At 42.5% G+C, this 23,540-nt stretch overlaps 1 protein-coding gene across 1 annotated transcript; it reads left to right on the top strand.

The window, feature by feature from the left end:
- Positions 1 to 4,466: 4,466 nt before the first annotated feature.
- On the top strand, positions 4,467 to 5,402 carry LOC115475037 (olfactory receptor 6C3-like). Its single transcript, XM_030210776.1, has one exon. The coding sequence runs from the start codon at positions 4,467 to 4,469 to the stop codon at positions 5,400 to 5,402; it is 936 nt and encodes a 311-aa protein (XP_030066636.1).
- Positions 5,403 to 23,540: the final 18,138 nt, after the last annotated feature.

Below are 23,540 nucleotides of genomic sequence, written 5' to 3'. Positions count from 1 at the left end.
CATGAGTCTTCTGTGGGGGACCATATCAAAGGCTTTGCTGGAATCCAAGTAGATTACATCTAGCGCATGGTCTTCATCCAGTTCTTTGGTCACCCAGTCAAAGAAGTCAATCAGATTCGTTTGGCAGGATTTTCCTTTGGTAAAGTCATGTTGTCTCGGGTCCTGTAACCCGTTGGCTTCTAGAAAGTTAACTATCCTTTCTTTCAGCAGTGACTCCATTATTTTTCCTACCACCGACGTGAGACTTACCGGTCTGTAGTTTCCTACTTCTTCCCTGTCTCCAGAGACCAGATTAGAGATGGGCAAGGATAGGTGAAATTTCTGTCCCTATGCAACTTTCTAGATAGAACATTTAGGTGTCAAGATATAGAATAGTGCCTAACCTTATTTTCGAAGGAGCTGGCTGGCCATCTTCTGACACAAATCGGGAGATGGCCAGTCATCTCATAAACCCGGCCAAATTGGCATAATCGAAAGCCGAGTTTGGCCGGCTCCAACTGCTTTCCGTTGCGGAGCCGGCCAAAGTTAAAGGGGGCATTTCGGAAGGGTACAGAAAGCGGGACAGGGGTGTGGTCACCAGATGGCCGGCTTCGGCCAATAATGGAAAAAAGAAGGCCAGCTCTGACGAGCATTTGGCCGGCTTCACTTGGTCCATTTATTTTTAGGACCAAATCTCAAAAAAGTGCACCAACTGACCAGATGACCACCGGAGGGAATCGGGGATCTCCTCTCCTTACTCCCCCAGTGGTCACCAACCCCCTCCCACTATTTTGCCAGCCACTATGCCAGCCTGAAATGTCATACCCAGCTCCATGACAGCAGTATGCAGGTCCATGGAGCAGTTTTTAGTGGGTGCAGTGCACTTCAGGCAGGTGGCCCCAGGCCCATCCCCCCTACCTTACAGTTGCGATGGTAAATGTTGAGCCCTCCAAACCCCCCCCAAAACCCACTGTACCCACATCTATGTGCCCCCTTCATCCCTAAGAGCTATGGTAGTGGTGTACAGTTGTGGGCAGTGGGATTTGGGGGGGATTTGGGGGGCTCAACAAACAAGGTAAGGAAGCTATACACCTGGGAGCAATTTTTGAAGTCCACTGCAGTGCCCCCTAGGGTGCCAGTTGGTGTCCTGGCATGTGAGGGGGGCCAGTGCACTATGAATGCTGGCTCCTCCCACGACCAAAGGGCTTGCATTTGGCTGGGTTTGAGATGGCCGGGACCGGATTCCATTATGGCTGGAAACCGAAGCCAGCCATCTCTAAATCTGGCGATCTCAACATTTGACTATAGAAAATGTCAATGACATATCCTGTGACATTGCAAATCACTGCCAAATGAAAATGCACAGAAAAAACTTGATCTTAACCACAACTTTGTACAGTGCACACTTTTTTCAACTTGTTATAAATGTGTTTGTGTTACACATCTGAAGCCTAGAAATTCTTTGGGGGTTTTACAATGCACACAGTGGACTCAATTCTGTAAATTCCAACCATCCAGAATCTCAAGGAGCAACTCAATACTGCAGGAACTAGTATATGATCAGAGGTAGTAGAGTACAAAGCAGGCACTCAAAAATATAGCACTAGCCAGAATACAAAAAAATGAAGGGCAGACCTGGGAAGGTAAAGCGCAAGAAGTCTCTAGGGCCACAAAAATCTTTTTGTTGTTGTTTTGTTTTGTGAGGTAGAGAATATGTCACAAATGAGAAGGAGATATCCAAAACCTGTTGAGAAGCAAACCACTGTAGCATACAAGTGGCAAAACAAACAAACAAACAAACAAACAAAAAAAACCCGAATTGAAAAATTAGTGCTAAATGCTAAATGCTATTCTATAAACAATGCTCAGAGTTGGGTGCTGTTTACAGAATAGCGTTTGGTACCGGGGATCTACACCCAAGGATTTACAACAACTGAAACCTGGTGTAAATTCTCGCACCTAAAGTAGGCGTGGATCTCCTGAATTCTATAACACTGAATGCAACTTCCAGGAATACCCTAGATCCGCACATGCCCCTCCCATGGCTGAACCCCCTTTTTGGATCCATGCATAAAATGTACATGCGGACCCTGACACCTAAAGATATGTGCACAAGTTTTGACAATTAGCACCAATTATTAGTGCTCAATTACCAGCACTAATTGGCTCGTTTTCCAATGAAATTGCACACGCAAATTGGTTGTGTGTCCAAATTTGCACACGCAATTTGAGCACCATATATAGAATTAGGACCTATATGGAAAAAGGGTGCACTATTTCAGAAAGAATGCACAATCTTTCCCAATAGTGGAACCACCACACAGGCATGAATGATTACATATGCGTAAACTTGTGTGCACATTCAGGCCCAGTCAGGAAAAGAGTGCATCCTTGTATCACACGGAGGGGCATAATCGAATGTGAACGCCCATGTGTAAAAACGTCCATCTCCGGAGACGGCTCCGCGAAGAGGCGGAGCGAACCGTAAAATCAAAACAAGATGGCCGTCCATCTTCGGTTTCGATTATACGGTTCGGCCCGCTGAAATCCCATCATTTGTGTCGACTCTAGAGATAGATGACACAAATGGTGAGATCGCTGGACCTAGAGATGGCCGTCCGCGGTTTTCAGCGATAATCGAAACCGCTGCCGGCCATCTCAAAAACGGACCTAATCCAAGCCATTTGGTTGTGGGAGGGGCCAGCATTCGTAGTGCACTGGTCCCCCTGAGATGCCTCTATGCCAGCCTCAAATATCATACCTAGCTCCATGACAGCAGTATGCAGGTCCCCGGAGCAATTTTAGTTTAGTTGGTGCTGCGCGGGACCCATGCAGAGAGCAAAAATCGGAAGAAAAAAAAACATGCAAGTGCAGTCAGGGACGTCCAAATTAAAACAACAGTAATATTGGGATTTGAACCAGCCACCATCTGATTACAAGACCTGGGGTCTAACCACTACACCACTTATTCATCTGCCTTGACCTCATTCACTTTCCATTAAGTCCCTCCAAGTTTTTGTCAGCCAATCACAACTCGTTTAACTGACAACGATTTCAGGTAAATGAGCTGTGATTGGCTGACAGAAACTTGGAGGGACTTAATGGAAAGGGAAGGGATGTTTAAGCAACTGAATAAGTGGTGCAGTGGTTAGAGCACAAGTCTTGTAATCAAAAGGTGGCTGGTTTGAATCCCAATATTACTGTTGTTTTAATTTGGACGTCCCTGACTGCACTTGCATGTTTTTTTCTTCTTCCGATTTTTGCTCTCTGCATGGGTCCCGCGCAGCACCAACAAATCTAAAATTGCTGGGGGGACCTGCATACTGCTGTCATGGAGCTAGGTATGGTATTTGAGGCTGACATAGAGGCTGGAAAAAATATTTAAACAGTTTGTTTTTTAGGGTGGGAGGGGGTTAGTGACCACTGGGGGAGACAGGGGAGATCATCCCCGATTCCCTCCAGTGGTCATCTGGCCAGTTTGGGCACTTTTTGGAAGCTTGTTCGTGAAAAAAACAGGACCAACTTTGTGTGGACTAAATGCTCGTCGGGGACGTCTTGCTTCTTTCCATTATCAGGAGCGGAGGTCCATCTGTTAACCACGCCCCGGAACGCCCCTGTCCCGCCTTCGCTACCGTTCAGCCACGCCCCCGAGAATTTTGCCCGTCCCTGTGACGGAAAGCAGTTGGGGCCGTCCAAATTCAGCTTTCGATTATACCTGTTTTTGAGATGGACGTCCATCTCCCGATTTGTGTCGGAAGATGGGCGTCCGTCTCTTTTGAAAATAAGCTGGATGGTGTGCAGTATTTCTAAAGAGTGGGCACTATTATAGGAAATGACCAAAATGATTTCTGTAATTGACATGAGAAACAACATGAAATGAAAATATTCTGGCTGCCCAATCCTATTGTCTGTTTGATATTCTTCAGTGTACTCTGGTTATCTACAGACTACAAAAGCTTTCAAATAAATAAATATCTAATCTAGACGTCACTAGGGCTAATTAAAATGCTGAATTTTCGTGCTATTTAACTAGTCAGCGGCAGTTTCTGGCTGGTTAAATAGCTTTGAATATTGGGTGAGAGAGGATGTAAGGTATACACATATTTATAGAACAGCACTTAGACATCATTTTGGAGTTTAAACACTTACAGTATGTCTATTCTAATCATTTGCATGCATAATTGGCATGTAAATACTAGTGCCTGCTTTATAGAATTACCCCAGAGAGCATGCACATATTTACATCTTCTTTGGAGTAGGTATACGTTTGTGTATTGGCATTTGTGCACTATTGTGACTGGATCTAGGGAGCCTATTTAATAAAGGCACATAAGTGTCTAGATCGTCTTTATCAAATAGACTTAAACAAGGCAACTTTTGGACTTCCTATGTAGATGTCCTGCTAAAATGTCAAGCCTTTAGATATATTTGTTTTAATTTTCTATTTTGCTTTTCTTATTCCAACAGCTATCAGAAAGGGAGAAAAGATGAATCACACCAAGGTTACAGAATTCATCATTCTGGGATTCTCTGAGTTTCCTGAGATACAGCTCCTCCTTTTTCTTGTATTTTTGATTATTTATCTGATGTCTTTAACAGGGAACCTTCTTATTATATTCACAGTGTGCTCTGATTCCCATCTGCAAAGCCCCATGTTCTTCTTCCTCAGCAACTTGTCCTTCCTCGAAATCTGTTATGTGACTGTCACAGTGCCTAAACTGTTAGCAGTGCTCATAGCACAGAATAAGACCATCTCTTTCATGCAGTGTATGATGCAGATGTACCTGTTCCTAGCCTGCACGGTTACTGAGTTCTACCTTCTCACCGCCATGGCCTATGATCGCTATGTTGCCATCTGCAAACCCTTGCATTATACAATCATCATGAACAGGAAAGTCTGCACTATTCTAGTCTTTGTTTCATGGACAATTGCATTTCTAGATGCAGTCCCAGTGGCCACTTTAATATCTCAATCATATTTCTGTAGCTCCAATGAAATTAACCATTTCTTCTGTGATGCAACAGCATTGATGACTTTGTCATGTTCAGGGACCTATGTCATTGAAACTATAACTTATATTGAAGGTACACTTTTAGGTTTTACCCCATTCATATTAACAATTTTATCATATGTTTACATTATTTCTGCTGTATTAAAAATCCACTCTGCTACAAGTAGACAAAAGACCTTTTCTACCTGTTCCTCTCACCTAACAGTTGTTCTGTTATTTTATGGGACCTCTTTTGGTGTGTACTTGAAACCCAAGTCTGATTACTCTATGGATCTTAACAAACTGCTTACTGTAGTGTATATAACTGCAATTCCACTGCTTAACCCCTTGATTTATAGTTTGAGAAATAAGGAACTGAAAGAAACATTATGGAAAACAAACAGGAAAACTTTTTTCTTCCAGAATAAATAAAAAGCTGCAAATAGCATTTGGTTGCAACATTTCAACAGTGAGTAAACAATGTGGGTAGTAATTTTACAGGCAGGTATTTATTTGAGATGTCAAAAAGGATGCCGATTACATATTTTATAAAGATAACATAGGTGCCCATGTATGTTTCCGAGCTAACAAGTTATCCATTCCTGGAGGGAGACTTTTTGACCAATCCAGAATTTCTGCCAGCCTCATTCAGGTGCATTATGGTATCTGCCACGCTGATTTCCAAGAATAGAATCATGAACTACAAATACTACACTGTTTTGAGATGAATGTTTAAAACTAGGACCAGCAAAAAAGTCTCCCTCCTGGAACTGGTAACTTGGCAACTCTGCATTTATAAAATAGGCTCCTACTATGACCTCCAGTAGTGCAGAAATGCTCTTGTACAATGTACACCTGATTTGAAGAAAGTGTAATTGTGTGTGTTATCTGAGCTTGTATAAACAAATGAAAAAGTTAAAAATGGAAGGGAAGCTGCAGCAGCAACAGCAGCAGCAGCAGCAGCAGACAGAGGGGCTCAAAGATCCACAAAGTACTAGGCCATGTCCTAGAAAAAGAAACAGAGAAACAGAGAAAAATGTGGCAGATAAAGACCATATTGCTTATCCAATCTGCCCATCCATGCCATCTACTCTCCCAATCATTCCCTTAGAGATTCTAAGCACTTGTTTCAAACTCTCTTGAATTCAGATACTATTTTCATTTCCATCACTTCCACCAGGAGGCCGTTCCATGAATTCATCACCCTTTCCATGAAGAAGTATATCCTCAGGTTACTTCTGAGTCTATCACCTTTCACATTCACCCTTTGTCCCCTCGTTCCAGAGCTTTCTTTCAATTGAAATTATTTCTGATCTGATGAAGAAGGGTTACCTTCGAAAGCTGGTCATAAAATGTACAAATTTGTCCAATAAAAAAGGTATCATCTTATTTTCTTTTCTAAGTTTTATTTTATTTCTATTGATTACCTTTCAATTGAAAGAGACTCACCTCCTGTCCATTTATGCCATGTAGGTATTTAAATGTCTCTATCATTTCTCCCCTCTCCCACCTTTCTTTCAAAGTACATAAATCGAGATCTTTAAGTCTATCCCCATATACTTTATGACGAAGACCACTGACCATTTTAGTAGCCACCCTCTGGACTGGCTCCATCCTGCTTATATCTTTTTGAAGATGCAGTTTCCAGGATTGTACACAATATTCTAAATAAGGTCTCACCAGGGTCTTATACAGTGGCATCATCACCTCCTTTTTCCTATTGGTCATTTCTCTCCCTATGCACTCAAACATCCTTCTAACTTTCATCGTCACTTTTTTCTACGTGTTTGGCCACCTTCAGGTCATCACATATGATCACACCCAAGTCTTGCTCCTTTTTCATGCACAGAAGTTCTTCACTCTCTAAACTGCATCATTCCCTCAGGGTTTTGCAGCCCAAATGCATGACTCTACATTTTTTTAATATTAAATTAAAGCTGCCAAATTCCAGACCATTCCTTTAGCTTCACTAAGTCCTTCCTCATGTTATCCACACCACCAGCAGTGACTGCCCTATTGCAGATTCTATAAAGGAAAGTAGGTGCCTATTTTGCTTTTGTATGAATACAAGCATCATTGGGTATATGTGTCTGCATGCGATTAGCCATGAGCACATACCACAGCCAAGGAGCTAGTATAAATACTTGCACCTAGATTTGTGAGAAACACAAGTATTCTATAAGTTACGGATATAAGTATGAACTCTGCCATTATGCTGCTGATGTGAACATCCACCTATAAAATATATATACATTTTGAGAATAGCACGCAACATTCTAGTCATGCGCATATATATATATACACACAAACAAACAAACAAACAGATGTTTGCTACATAAATATTAGTGCCTTCCTTATAGAATTACTCCTTATAATGTTGTAACAATTGTCCCTATTGAATTAGAGAGTAATACAACTGCTAACATGAAAGGTGTTCTTGATAAATTTTGCTACATTGCCTTAACTTTATTTGTTTTATTTTATTTTATTTTTCTTCTTGATTTATTTGCCTCCAAAAACCCAATAAAATTTGTTTAATTGCTACCCTTTTTCTCATTATTGCCTGCTTTTTCTCTCCATGTGAGTACTTCCATCCCTGTATGTGGTGGGCAATTTCATAAAAGCCCATTTCTTCATTTAGCCTTCTGAAGGGAGCTATTTCTGAAAAAAGTGCTCTAGTAGTAAACACAACACTTTCATCTATGAACCAATGAATACACAAAGACAAACATTTTGAAAGTTTACTCAAGAACCTAATTTAAGAGTTAGGCAAAGATAATTTCATCAAATGCATAATCACAGGAATTTCACACAAGGTCTGCACTACAAGAGATGTATATATTTTTAAGCAAGAATGAGGTATGGTACAATTTCCAGTGTTTTGCAGCAGAATTTTAATAATCTGTGGTACTTCTCTGGCACATTTCTATAAATGTGTGCATATTTTATTAATTTTGCTCTATTTTGTTTTTTTTACTTTAGTAAAAAAGTCATTTCCTATTATTTATTATGTTCCCAGTCTATTTAGCCCCCTTTAGAAGGAAAAGAGAACTTTGTGATGGGAACTGAGATTTCAGACAGGTACAGCAGAGGGATAGACAATGGAAGGGAATTGGACCACAGAAGGAGGGCAAGATAGGAGAAGTCTGGGAGCCAGCAAGGGAGAGTGAAAGAGAAAAAGGGGAGGGGGATTAGGGAAGAGAACCAAAGGATTAAGAATGTGCCTGGGGAAAACTTTTCTTTCAGTTTGTTGCAGGATCCTGAAAATCTTTTTTTCATATATTTTTATTTATTTGTTATATTTGTATTCCACATTTTCCCACATTTTGTAGGCTCCATGTGGCCTACATACAGTGGTGTTCCTAGGGGGGGGGGTGCGGTCCGCCCCGGGTGCACGCTGCTGGGGGGGGTGCCACGTGCCTGTCGGCTCCGCTCGTTCCGTGCTCCCTCTGCCGCGGAACAGGCACAGGCAGCTCCTTGTGACTCTGGGCAAGTCACTTAATCCTCCATTGCCCCAGGTACAAATAAGTACCTGTATATAATATGTAAGCCACATTAAGCCTGCCATGAGTGGGAAAGCGCGGGGTACAAATGTAACAAACAAAAAAAAAAGCTAACCACACTGGCTCCCAAATTTTTCATCTTTAGCTCAGCCACAGCAATGTCACCCCACTCTACAATGTTCTAAAACCATCATAGCATAAACAAAATTCAGCCACTGAGTTGTGGAAGGAGGAAGCTCCTGCCTCCACTGTACCAGAATATTCTATTTTGCTAACAAGAACAGATAGCAAAGTAAACTGTTTTCATTAGCTGTCATAGAGGAGTGAATAGTGGAAAAATCATGGAACCAAAAAAATTGTGATGTAAGCAACAGACGTAATTGCAAAATGTAATAAATGTGAGTATTCACCAACTACCAAAAGAGATGTATAGGTGCAAAGGACCAAAACAAATGCCCCATGGCGACCCCACCCCCTTACTCCACATTTAAGACAAACATTATTCTGGGCAATACCCATCTTAAGGGCCCTTTTAGGTGCTTTCCCCCGGATTCTATAGCACTTCTAAAGATCCGAGCAGAAATCAGTGCAGATTCTATAACACTGCGCAAAACTTAATCGGCTTAATAAGCTAATAAGCGCTGATAACAGCACTTAACAAGCAATAATGTAACCTAGGGGTTAATAAAATAAATAAAATTACCCAAGTTGTCCCAGAGTTCCGTTGTGGCCAGCAGCATGTCATTGGAATTTGCTGAGAGCTGAGCTTCTGTTGGCTTGGCAACAGCAGCTGGCAGTTAACAGAAGAAGCTGAAGCACGGTGAGTGAAAGGATGTGTTTTTGAAGGCTCTGTGTGAGAGAGATATGAAACAGTGTTAAAGTCATTTAGAAAAGGTTTAATGTGAAAGAGAATAATTGAGACCTAGTTTGAGAGTGACCTGTGCAGGAGAATGGCTGTGGGTCAGGACAGTAAGTGAACTGAATGAGAAATAGAGAAGAGTGACAGGGGGAAGGTGAGAAAGGGGTTTGGATGTGACAGGGAAGAAAGTGGAAGTGGGCTTTAAAACTGGGAAAGAGAAGCCATTGTTATTTGATTGAGTCTGTGTGCAGGTGAGTGCAGTACAGAATTAACCTAGACAGCAGGCTGGAATATTCAGTACATTCATAGTATAGTGATGCTGAATTTCTTTAAACAGTAGAAAGAGTTTAGATATTAATGATATTATAAACAGAGTTTAACCAGATGCTATCAGTTTTCTCCTCAGAGAGGAGTTACCTGTGAGTAAGGAGAGGTTTTGCAAAAGTGTTTTATGCTGATATGGTGATAGAATGTTGAGTGACAGGGTGAAGATGAAAGGTTTGACTGTGAGAGGAGCAAAGAGTTTGTGCAAAAGCTTCCTCCAGCATCATTAGATTAGGGACTACACAGTGAGAAATAGATGGGCAGGTAGACACAGAAATGATAAAAGAAATCAGAGATGCGAACAAAATGGGCAATTTGATAATAATGGGTGACTTCAATTATCCAAATATAGACTGGGTCAGGCCCGTGCCAAGGGTCTGTGCCGCCCCCCCGCAGATGAACAGTTGGCGCGCCCCACCGTGAAGATGATCGCGGCGCGCCCTGGGGGCCTTTAAATCTTTTACTTGCAGTCACAGCAGCGTCTGTGAAAGCGGAGCGCTGCCGACGTCTCCCTTCCCTTCGCGCTGTTGGTTCCCTCAGTGTCCCGCCTTCTTCTGACGTCAGAAGAAGGCGGGACACTGAGGGAACCAACAGTGCGAAGGGAAGGGAGACGTCGGCAGCGCTCCGCTTTCACAGACGCTGCTGCGACTGCAAGTAAAAGATTTAAAGGCCTCGGCGGCGCGGGGCGAGGGTAAGCACCGCGGCGGCGCCCTCCAGAGGTGGGCGCCCTCCTGCGGTACTTACCCCGCTTACCGCATCGGCACGGCCCTGGACTGGGTAAATGTAACATCGGGACACGCTACAGAGGTACAATTCCTTGATGAAATCAAGGACAGCTTTATGGAGCAGCTGGTGCAGGAGCCGACGAGAGAAGGAAAAATTCTAGACTTGGTCCTTAGTGGAGCGCATGATCTGGTGAGGGACATTATGGTACTGGGGCTGCTTGATAACAGTGATCATAATATGATCAGTTTTGATATCGACCTTGAAGTAACTGTACACAGAAAGTCAAATACATTAGCGTTTAACTTTTAAAAAGGAGACTATGATAAAATGAGAAGCACGGTAAAAAAAAAACTTAGGGGGCCAACTGAGAGAGTAAAAACTGTACAACAGGCGTGGATGCTGTTCAAAAATACCATCCTGGAGGCCCAGGCCATACATATTCCGCGATTTAGAAAAGAAAGACGGAAGTTCAAAAGATAGCCGGCCTGGTTGAAAAGTGAGGTGAAGGAAGCTATTAGGGCTAAAAGAAACGCCTTCAGAAAATGGAAGAAGGAACCGTCTGAAAATAACAAGCAGCAGCATAAGGAGTGTCAAAGCAAATGCAAGGCGCAGATAAAGAAGGCCAAGAGGGATTACGAAAAAAAGATAGCATTAGAGGCAAAAAAACATAGTAAAAAATTTTTCGGTATATTAAAAGCAGGAAGCCAGCAAAAGAATCTGTGGGCCGCTGGATGACCGAGGGGTAAAAGGGGCGATCAAGGAAGACAAAGACGTAGCAGAGAGATTGAATGAATTCTTTGCTTTGGTCTTCACCGAGGAAGATTTGGGTGGGATACCGGTGTCGGAAATGGTATTTCAAGCGGACGAGTCGGAGAAGCTTACTGACTTCACGGTAAACCTGGAGGACGTAATGGGGCAGTTCAGCAAACTGAAGAGTAGCAAATCTCCTGGACTGGATGGTATTCATCCTAGAGTACTGATAGAACTGAAAAATGAGCTTGCGGAGCTACTGCTAGTGATATGCAACTTATCCTTAAAATCGAGCGTGGTACCGGAAGATTGGAGGGTGGCCAATGTAACACAGATTTTTAAAAAAGGCTCCAGGGGAGATCCGGGAAATTATAGACCGGTGAGTCTGATGTCGGTGCCGGGGAAAATGGTAGAGGCTATTATTAAAAACAAAATTACAGAGCACATCCGAGGACAAGAATTACTGAGACCAAGTCAGCACGGCTTTTGTGTGGGGAAATCTTGCCTGACCAATTTACTTCAATTCTTTGAAGGAGTAAACATTGTGTATCTGGATATTGTGTATCTGGATTTTCAAAAGGCATTTGACAAGGTACCTCATGAAAGGCTACAGAGGAAATTGGAGGGCCATGGGATAGGAGGAAATGTCCTATTGTGGATTAAAAACTGGTTGAAGGATAGGAAACAGAGAGTGGGGTTAAATGGGCAGTATTCACAATGGAGAAGGGTAGTTAGTGGGGTTCCTCAGGGGTCTGTGCTAGGACCGCTGCTTTTTAATATATTTATAAATGATTTAGAGATGGGAGTAACTAGCGAGGTAATTAAATTTGCTGATGACACAAAGTTATTCAAAGTTGTTAAATCGCGACAGGATTGTGAAAAATTACAAGAGGACCTTACGAGACTGGGAAACTGGGCGGCTAAATGGCAGATGACGTTTAATGTGAGCAAGTGTAAGGTGATGCACGTGGGAAAAAAGAACCCGAATTATAGCTACGTCATGCAAGGTTCGATAATACACTGAAACCTTCTGCTCAGTGTGCTGCTGCGGCTAGGAAAGCGAATAGAATGTTGGGTATTATTAGGAAAGGTATGGGAAACAGGTGTGAGGATGTTATAATGCCGTTGTATCTCTCCATAGTGCGACCGCACCTTGAGTATTGTGTTCAATTCTGGTCGCCGCATCTCAAGAAAGATATAGTAGAATTGGAAAAGGTGCAGCGAAGGGCGACTAAAATGATAGCTGGGATGGGACGACTTCCCTATGAAGAAAGATTAAGGAGGTTAGGGCTATTCAGCTTGGAGAAGAGACAGCTGAGGGAAGACATGATAGAGGTATATAAAATAATGAGTGGAGTGGAACAGGTGGATGTGAAGCGTCTGTTCACGCTTTCCAAAAATACTAGGACTAGGGGGCATGCGATGAAACTACAGTGTAGTAAATATAAAACAAATCGGAGAAAATCTTTCTTCACTCAACGTATAATTGAACTCTGGAATTCGTTGCCGGAGAAAGTGGTGAAGGCGGTTAGCTTAGCAGAGTTTAAAAAGGGGTTCAACAGTTTCCTAAAGGACAAGTCCATAAACCGCTACTAAATGGACTGGGGAAAAATCCACAATTCCGGGAATAACATGTATAGAATGTTTGTATGTTGGGAAGCTTGCCAGATGCCCTTGGCATGAATTGGCCGCTGTCGTGGACAGGATGCTGGGCTCGATGGCCCCTTAGTCTTTTCCCAGTATGGCATTACTTATGTACTTATATAATTAGTTTTGTTTAAATTAGTGAGCTGGCCACAATATTATGAAACCTATTTAAAGTCACCATAGAGAAGTTTTTGGAAGAAACAGGGAAGTCAGGGTTTTGCCTCCCAGTCTGTTTTTTTTTTAGAGAGGTTTAGGAAGAAGAAAGCAGCTACAAAGAAGCACCGGTGAAGTTCAGTCCAGCATTCACGGGCCCCCATGCAAGAAAGATTGGAACTGCATCAATTTCAGGGAGAAGAGGAAAAGCAGCTAAGTAACTGGGAAATGAACTTTAAATCAATACTTACCTGAGTGTAAATCTGTAGTCACCGAATGAGATCCTAAGGAAACAGAAAGGGATAAACAAAGTATCAAATTCTTGCTAATTGCAAGGAGGAAAATAAATAACAGTTGCAACGGGTTCACAATTAAAGAGAGTAAATGAGAAAAAAAAGAACTTATCTGATGTTGTGTAGATTATCTGTTTATTCTACCTGAACAAGGAAAAAAATACATCAAGAAAACCTGTTACAATTTTCAGGTGCAATAGTTATATGGTTTTTAAGTGTTAAAGGTTAAACAAAACAGTAAATGTTTGAAGTTAAGTGGTATCATAATTCTGTTGGAAATAAATAAAATTTATATTTTTCAATTATTCAAACTGGTCTCCTTCAAATTCAGAATTTATCCTAAATTTAGTTTTTTTTATTCCTCTCCTGCCCTTTGAGAATGGGAGACGAGGTTAGTAGATTTGTACTCCATCTCCGTTTTTGGCAGAGAGTTCCTGAGAGTGGGCCACGACTACCGACAACCAACGCTCAGAGAACCTACAGCCAACATTTCCTGCCTTACTAGAGAGGGCTGGTAACAATAATGCGAATTAACTAGCACTGATTAGAATTTAGGTGCACAACTCGTTAAGCGTATGCTGTAATGATGTGCATAGGGCTAAAACACTATGTAAGGCACTACATTTCAGGCACTGGTCTGCACCATGAACCTGACTTTTACAGACTTGACCATTTTCAGACAATGCAGAGGCTTGGTACTGTGTAAACAGGGCCGGTCTTAAGGGGAGGTGACCGAGGCAGCCGCATAGGGCCCCGCGCTTAAGGGGGCCCCGCGCGGCGCGCCTCAGTCAGCCTCCTCCGCTCCCGATTCCCGGCGCTATTTAAATTTACCTTCTTTTTAAATTTACCTCTGTCCAGCAGCGCAGCGTCAGTGAAGGAGGCGGGGCTACCGAGTCCTGACGTCTCTAGCCTTCCCCCTTCCCTTCGCTCAGTGTTCCGCCTTCTTCTGACGTCAAGGAAATGACGTCAGAAGAAGGCGGGCCCCTGAGTGAAGGGAAGGCTAGAGACGTCGGGACTCGGAAGCGCCGCCTCCTTCACTGACGCTGTGCTGCCGGACAGAGGTAAATTTAAAAGCAACAAAAAAGGAAAGGGATCTAGGGGGGAGAAGAGGGCGGGCGGGCAGTTGGGACATGGGAGCGGGAGGGCAGGGGAGAGAGGAGCATGGATGGGAGGGCAGGGTTCATGGAAGGGAGAGAGAGGAATTGCTGGATAGGGATGAATGGAGGGGGCAGGGGACAGATGAGCATGGATGGATGGGAGGGTAGGACTCAGGGAGAGAGGGGCATTGCTGGATAGGGATGAATGGAGGGGGTCGGGGCCAGATGGGCATGGATGGATATGGATGGGACTGGGCAGGGCCCAGGGAGAGAGGATTAATTGCTGGATATGGAGGGGAGGGAGGAGAATTGCTGGATATGGACAGATGGAGGAGGGAAGGGGAGAGAGGAACAAGGATGGACATGGATGGGGGGACAGGGCCCAGGGAGAGAGGATTTACAGATGGTAGACAGAACACATAAGGACACATGAGGATGGTGGACATGGTGAGAGAAAAAAAATATCAAATGGAAAGAAGACACTGCATAAAACAGAAGACACCGGGACCAAAGCGAATAGAAAAACTAAATGATCAGACAACAAAGGTAGAAAAAAGTATTTTATTCAGAATTTATTATTTGGAATATGTCAGATTTTGGAAATGTGCATCTGTGGTATTTTGCATGTAAGTTTCAATTTTTCTAGTATTGCTGCATGCTGAGTCTGACTTCTTGAGGTAACTTTCCAGTTCAGTATTTTGCCTTCATATCTGTTGTGTCATGTGTTTTTCATGTGTGATCAAGGTGCAGTATCCTGCTAGTGTGTAGTATTTGCAGCCCTTTTTGTTTTGCTTTTTTTCAGTATATTGGTATTTTAGAGCCTGGTGTAATTACAGTTCTGCCTTTCCACGCATAAGATTGTAGCTTGCCCTGTCCTTGGATTTAGTGCTGTTATGGTTTGGTAAGGTTATGAGTGTGTTTTTGCACAAGTTTGTGTATAGTGTTTTGCAGTGGAGAGATTGTGTGTCCGATGACCCCCCCGGGGCTAGGAGAATTGGAACTACTAATTGTAGTGGACTTGAACTGAATAATTTCTGGTGAGGGGGGGGGGGTTCATGATAGCATTGTGCTTATTATTTCAATCAGTTTTTCTGTGCAAATTTAGCTTCATTTGTCTTTATTTGAAATTTCATAAATAAAAAAATGTTCTAAAAATTTAATAATCAATGGGGTGGAGCTGGGGTGGGGGTGGGGCTAGGATGGGGCCCCACCAAATTGGTCTGCATAGGGCCCCGCACTTGCTAAGACCGACCCTGTGTGTAAAAGCCTTGAGGTGTATAAGGTGTGTTCTCTCCTCCAGGTTCCCTTGTTCATGACACTCTTTCTGCCTATTTGAGGCAATGGAGACTTTCCACCAGACTTCTACTTTTCAACAGTGGGCGTTCAAGGGTCTCATCTACCTTTGCCAAGCTTTAATGGATGATGGAACTCTGTCTTCAATGGATGCCTTATGTAGAGAATTTGAGATTCCTTGAGATGTTTTTGTGTATTGGCAACTCCGACACTATGTTCACTGACTGTCCAGATCAGCCTTAACTTTGACAATAAAAAAGTGCATTGGTTATAGCACTTTGGGGTCCTTTTACTAAGGTGTGCTGAAAAATGGCCTGCGGTAGTTTAGATGTGGGTTCTGGGTGCACGCCAATCCATTTTGCTGCGCGCCTGTAAAGAAGGCCTTTTTAAATATTTTTTCTGAAAATGGATGTGCGGCAAAATCAAAATTGCCGAACATCCATTTGGGGTCTGTGACCTTAACTCCAGCCATTAACCTATCGGTAAAGTCTTACACGGTAATTGGGCTGTAATGACCTACATCCGATACGCATGTCAAATGCCAATTGATGTGCATCCGATATGCGCATCCGAAAATAACAATTATTTTTCAGCTGCACGTATCGGACACGTGCCAAAAATGAAATTATTGCAAGAGCCACACAGTAGCCAGGTAGTAACTCCATTCTGGCACATGTTGGGCACGTGTAGACGCTTATGTGGCTTAGCAAAAGGGCCCCTTTGTTTAGATTCGCAACTACCTATGCTTCTATGGTTTCGCCATGCTTTTCTGAAGAAACACATCCCTGCTTTTGACTACAGTCCCTTGACATTTAAATGGTCCCACGATTTGGGCATCACATTGACTGGATCTCAACTGAAGAAGTGTTTGCAGGCTAGTAAACTGTGGATTCAAAGCATGACACTGTGGGAACTGCATTATAAAATACTTATGAGATTGCACATAGTGCACTGATTGGCTTACAAGGCAGATACGGCTATACATTATTGCTGTACCAAATGTTCTATCCTGATGTCTCGCTGGGACACATGTTTTGGGCCTGTTCTAAGGTTCGTCAGTTTTGGTACCATCTCCTGGCCCAGATTACCCGCATGTGGAAACATCCCCACTAACTTACTAAACACCATCTCTCCTTCTGTCACCCCCCCCCCCCCCCCATCTGTCATATCCTCAACCTCTCTCTCTCCACTGCAACTGTCCCTGACTCCTTCAAGCATGCTGTAATCACACCACTCCGCAAAAAACCATCACTAGACCCTGCCTGCCCTTCCAACTACCGCCCCATCTCCCTCCTACCCTTCCTCTCCAAGATACTTGAACGGGCCGTTCACAGCCGCTGCCTTGATTTTCTCTCCTCTCATGCCATCCTCGATCCGCTTCAATCCAGTTTTCGCTCTCTACACTCGACAGAAATGGCACTCACTAAAGTCTGTAATGACTTGCTCCTTGCCAAATCCAAAGGTCACTACTCCATCCTCATCCTCCTCGACCTATCTGCCGCTTTTGACACTGTCAATCATAATTTACTTCTTGCTACACTATCGTCATTTGGGTTCCAGGGCTCTGTCCTCTCCTGGTTCTCCTCTTATCTCTCCCACCGTACCTTCAGAGTACATTCTCATGGATCTTCCTCCACCACCATCCCGCTCTCTGTTGGAGTTCCTCAGGGATCTGTCCTTGGACCCCTTCTTTTTTCAATCTACACCTCTTCCCTGGGCTCGCTGATCTCATCTCATGGTTTCCAATATCATCTTTATGCTGACGACACCCAGCTTTATCTCTCCACACCAGACATCACTGCGGAAACCCAGGCCAAAGTATCGGCCTGCTTATCCAACATTGCTGCCTGGATGTCCAACCGCCACCTGAAACTGAACATGGCCAAGACCGAGCTCATTGTCTTTCCACCCAAATCCACTTCTCCTCTCCCTCCACTCTCTATTTCAGTCAATAACACCCTCATCCTTCCCTTCTCATCTGCCCGCAACCATGGAGTCATCTTGGACTCCTCCCGCTCCTTCTCTGCCCATATCCAGCAGACAGCCAAGACCTGTCGCTTCTTTCTCTATAACAACAGCAAAATTCGCCCTTTCTTCTCTGAGCACACCACCCGAACTCTCACCCACTCTCTCATTACCTCTCGCCTTGACTACTGCAACCTACTCCTCACTGGCCTCCCACTTAACCATCTATTCCCCCTTCAATCCATTCAGAACTCTGCTGTGCGTCTTATCTTCCGCCTCGACCGATATGCTCATATCACCCCTCTCCTCAAGTCACTTCACTGGCTTCTGATCAGGTACTGCATACAGTTCAAGCTTCTCCTACTAACCTACAAATGAACTCAATCTGCAGCCCCTCACTACCTCTCTACTCTCATCTCCCCTTACACTCCTACCCGTAACCTCTGCTCACAGGACAAATCCCTCCTCTCAGTACCCTTCTCCACCACCTCCAACTCCAGACTCTGCCCTTTCTGCCTCGCCTCACCCTATGCTTGGAATAAACTCCCTGAGCCAATACGCCAAGCCCCCCTCCCTACCCATCTTCAAATCCTTGCTCAAAGCCCACCTCTTCAATGTCGCTTTCGGCACCTAACCATTGTACCTCTATCCAGGAAACTTAGACTGCCTCAATCTTGATTGACTGCACATTTTGTCCTTTAGATTGTAAGCTCCTTTGAGCAGGGACTGTCCTTCTTTGTTAATTGTACAGCGCTGCGCAACCCTGGTAGCGCTTTAGAAATGTTAAATAGTAGTAGTAGTAGTGTGTGTTGTGACCCACTCTAATTATGCCTCTCCAGCTCCTAAAGGATATAAAGGGTTCCATCAATGTACTATCTTAATTGGCAAAAAGACTGTACTGTTTAACTGGATCTCTGCAGAAGCTCCCAACATTGCCCATTGGAGAAGTTATATCATTCAATTATGTTTCATGGAATGTCAGTTTTTTGATAGCCTGTATTGTAAGCCTGGGAAGGCTTTTTGCACTATTTGGGAACATTTTTGGACTTTCTTTCCCCCTATAGCTCTCAGTAGTTTATTGAATCTTTAATGGGTTTAGGGTTCTGTTATTCTGGAGTCATGGAGTACTGCTTGGTCACATTGGGTGGGTGGGAGGGGGTTGTTTCTTTGTACTAAAATTTTGGTCAGCTCTTTCACTTCTTTTGTTCATTGTTGTTATTGCAATTTTATGGGTGTTCAATAGTATTTGTAATTAGTTTTGTTCTTATTGACTAATAAATATATTTAAACATAACATGCACCATAACTATGCCAACCATATCCTCTGGGGAGCAGACTCAATGTTCCAATTTGGTTTTCGATTTCCAAGGTCCTTCAAAGACTGAGTAAGTGAGATAATTTGTTCTACATTTTATCAAATTTGGAGTCCAAATCCTGAATTACCACTTCAGTAATTTGCTGGATAGATGCAATGTTAAATGGCATATTATCATCCCTGCTTCCACCATCTTGGTGCTCTCAGGTCCCATGCCATGCTGCTTATATTTCCTCCCCAATTTCTTCTTCATCCCCCCATCTGATTTAAAAATATATTTGTCTACAGAAAGATCATAATTGCATTGCAACTGTATTGATATGTCCTTTCAAAATTGGCATTCCTTTCATATGTTTTTATTATGTTTTTATGTTAAATTTTAGAATTTTCCTGTAAACCGCCTCAACTCATGCACAAAAGAGGCGGTATATCAAATTAATAAACAATAAACAATTGCTTGGAATTGCATTACACACACACACACACACACAAAGAATGCAAAGAGTTCCCCCCACCCCCGTGACTACCTTATAATCTCTTGTGTTCTAGTAGTGTAGTCAGGGCAGGAGTGATCCCCAGTCCCTCTTGCCCATGCTGGTTTTGCTGTCAAAATGACTACCGTGACCTCTTGTGGCAGTCTCGGAAGATTGCCACTAGAGGTCATGGCAGCCATTTTGACAGCAAAATCAGCATGGGCAGGTATGACTGGGATTCACAACTGCCGTAACTATATCCTTAGTCTGCTAGGGATTGTAAATTAGGGCCAAGAGGGGCACCTACAGATGGGCAGGGAGGAAATGCAACTCCTATTTGGAGCGGAGGGGCTGGGAGTGAGATAAATAGGACAAGGCACACATTTTTGGCTTCCAGTTTCAGACAAAACCGAAACAATGGTGGAAGCCTTTTGGCTGAAACAGGGCAGAAACAGGATTTTAGGCCAGTTTTGGTACCATAATCGAAACTGAAGTTTGACCGGCCTCTGCTTAAAAGTTCTGCATGGATTACAGAGTTAAAAGAAAGAACTGGATGTACAGAAATTCTAGGAGCTACAAATTATAAACAAAAAAACCGCAAAGAAAATAATACCTTCAATAGAATATATTTATGAAATAAAAAAAGTTTTTTAAGATCTTTTGAAATATCAAATAATTTTTGAGTGTTCTGATGTATAATGGCAGTGAATTCCAAGCCAAAACTGCTTGATTTGAGAATGAAGAATTAAACATCTTCCTATTTTCTTTGTTGAAGGAAAACACAATAACAGTTATGTGTATTATGAAAGTCACCTTTACGAAAAAGAGCTAACAGCTCACTCATATAAAGAGAGGCATTCCCATATAAGATTTTAAAAATTATGGTGCACATCTTGAATTATATTGTGGCCTCCGTTGAGCCATGGAGTAAGTCCAAATAGTATGGAGTAACAGAATCATTCTTATGGATTGAATAAATCAGTTGAACCAAAGTTTAAAACAGCCTACATAAGCAATATTATAATAGTCCATTGTTGATAAAATAAAGTTTCAACTAAAGGTCTAAACTTAGCAGGTTCAAAATATTTATGGATAGTGCTAAAAGATTTGAGAATATAGAAAGAATTCTTCACTGGAGATTTTACTTGGGGTTTTAAAGACAGATGATTGACCATCACCACCTCCAAAAATCCTTGATGAAATTACTTTATCAGATCTAATAGTAAAACTTAGGAAACCAGATATGATCAACAGAAACTATCCATAAAAACTTAGGGACTCTTAACAAACTGTGATAGCGATTTCTGCATTGGCAATGCCAACACAGCCTATTCACTTTGTCAGCATTGTTGCGCAGGAATTGCTAACATGGTTTGGTAGAAAAGGTCTTTAGGTTTTTCACAGTTCAATTTGAGCCAACAGGATGAAATCCATCTTCGATCACCCTATGCAATGAAAAATTCCTTTCCGTGTGGTTATCCAATATACAGAAACTAGGAACAGTAGAGAAATATTGGCATAAATAAAATTACATTATGCCTGTCTAAAACTGTTCCCAGTGATTAGAGCAAGATGTTGGTTTATCAGCTTCCCTGTTTAAGATGCTAAACAGGGAAGGTGATAGAAGAGAACCCTGCAGGACTCCACAACTAGCTCTCCAAGGAGCTGACACAATTTTTTACTACTATAACATCGAGTAGACAAGGAACCAGAAAACCAATTCAACACTCTGGCCTGAATGCCTTTTTGAAGAAATTCACTTAAGGCAGTGTACAGCAAGAATAAGTCAAATATAAGCAATAGACAATTACAGCAATAAGAATATTCAAACAACATCACAAAGTGTGGTATAGTATGCTACATTATAATACCATCATAATGCACAATAAAACATTTTAATAGACTGCATAGGATCTAAGCAAAGATGGAACATATAGATAGATAAGATAGAGTAAGACGAGTAAGAAAATAAGGGACTAGTTAAAAAGAGTTGCAAATAAGGTCAGAAAAGTGTTTTAATATTATCTTGGCTAAGAGTGGATAAACATGTCCTGCTATAATATGTTCATCCTCTGTCATTTACTTCTTCCGTTAAAGGTCTGGTTGAACAGCCAAGCTTTCACCTGTTTCCTGAAGTAGAAATAGCCTTTCAAGGAGTGCATTCCAGACCATGGGGGCTATCCATTAAGCCAAAGGAGTAAAAGAATGACAACTGATTATTTAAAGAGTATAATGGGAACATAAGCCAGGCCATTTGCAAATGTTTGCTGTAGTAGTTACTTTTTGAGCTCCTATTATCTTAATCACCCCACTGCCACTACTGTGGTCTAAAAAATTGAAGAAATTGACTTAAAAATTTTTCTTTAACTGGTTACATTTTAATTTGTACTCAATAATTTTTCAATGTATTTCCAATACATGTTTATCATGTAAAGCTTGTTAAAATGTATAAATAAAATAAAATAAATTTTAAAAGTCTGGTTGAACAGTAAAGCTTTCACCCGTTTCCAGAAGTAGAAATAGCCTTTCAAGGAGTGCATTCCAGACCATGGGGGATACTCTGGAGAAGGCTCGCTTGTAAGTACCTCCTTTGGAGAGGGAGTGGTTAGGAAAACTCCTTGGGAGGACCTTAGTGACCTTGAAAGTGTGTAGAGGGAGATCCTGTGCTTCAAGTACTCTGGGCTATTTCCTTTAAGGGCCTTGTAGGTCAAACAAAGAGTTTTAAATTTGGCTCTGTATTGTACTGGTAGCCAGTGAAGTTTATACAAAAATAGTGTGACCTGGTCACGTCGTTTACAACCCTCTATTAATGAAGCTGCAGAATTCTGAATCAATTGGAGCTGATGCAAACCCTTTGTAGTTAGACCAGTGTAGAGTGCATTACAATAATCCAGTCCTGATGTTATCATGGCATGCACAACTGAGACAAGGCTTGCCTTCTCAACATGAAGAGACAGGCAGCGTAGTTGTCACAAGTGATAAAAGCTGCTTTTGAAGGTTGCTTGGATTTGGGGTATCAGAGTAATTGTTGAATTGAGCTATATTCCAAGGTTCCTGATGTCACGGTTTTGGCCGTGCCCTTATGTTCAGACCTACTGTTTCTCTGTATCTAGCTCTTTGACTTCTCCAGTCTGTCTTTTTTCCTATTGCTGTTCTTCCTGTAAGCCAAGCCTTGCTTTGGTCTCCCTGCTTCTGCTTCATTTCGTACTTGTGACATAATCAGCCTACTCCTTTATAAGGACCAAGGGAGCTTTCCTACATTGCCTTTGCAAGAGGTCTCTTAATCTTGTGTTACCTATTTAGATCATTTCCCTGCTTGGCTTTGTAACTGAGAATCTTGCTCCTGAAGGTCTGTTTTGTGTTTAGCCAAGCTCTGTTCCTGTTTTCAGTTTTCCCTGTTATGTTTCCTGTGTGTGTGTGTGGTTTTTGTCTGTTTATTCTGAGAGTCTGTACAAGCCAGCATTGGCACTGATTAATTCACTGCTATGCAGCTGTGCTGCCTCTCAGTCTGCCTGGCCTTTCCATTTCCAGCTGTGGGTACTGGTAAGCACATTGCTTCTTTGTTTGTTTGTCTTCCCTTAGTCTGCTTAATCCTTTGCCTACAATGTTTGCTTCCTGGCTCATGAGCTCTGTTTCTGCCAAGTTCTGTTCCTGTTGTGTGTTTGAGTCAGGTTGGCCCCTGCTCTGTGTTTGAGCTAGTTCTGTCCCTGCTCCCTATCAAGCCATGTGCCTTTCAGAATCCTGTTTCAGTCAAGTCCCTTTCAGAATCCTGTTCCAGTCAAGTCAAGCCAACCCCATTCCAGAATCCTGTTCCAATCAAGCTAAGCCCATTCCAGAATCCAGTTCAAGCCAAGCCAAGCCCATTCCAGAATCCTGTTCCAGCCAAGCCTGTTCGAGAATCCTGAATCTTGTTCCAGCCAATCCCATTTGAGAATCCTGAATCCTGTTCAAGAAACCTGAATCCTGTTCCAGCCAAGCCTGTTCGAGAATCCTGAATCCTGATCGAGAAACCTGAATCCTGTTCCAGCCAAGCCTATTCCAGAATCCTGAATCCTGTTCATGCCTTGTTTATTGTCTTGCTTCTGTCGTTCTTGTTGCCTAGCTCCTACCCTGTCTTGCCTGTATAGTTGTGCTTTGTCTTGCCTTTTTCAGTCTAGTCCTGTCTGGAACCA

This window comes from Microcaecilia unicolor, chromosome 7 (assembly GCF_901765095.1).
Source record: "Microcaecilia unicolor chromosome 7, aMicUni1.1, whole genome shotgun sequence".
NCBI classification, from domain to species: Eukaryota; Metazoa; Chordata; class Amphibia; order Gymnophiona; family Siphonopidae; genus Microcaecilia; species Microcaecilia unicolor.
This window is presented reverse-complemented; position numbering and strand designations above follow the sequence as displayed.

Bases quoted from the DNA above. Each gene is read 5' to 3' on its own strand.
- LOC115475037 (XM_030210776.1), top strand. From the start codon at position 4,467: ATGAATCACACCAAGGTTACAGAATTCATCATTCTGGGATTCTCTGAG.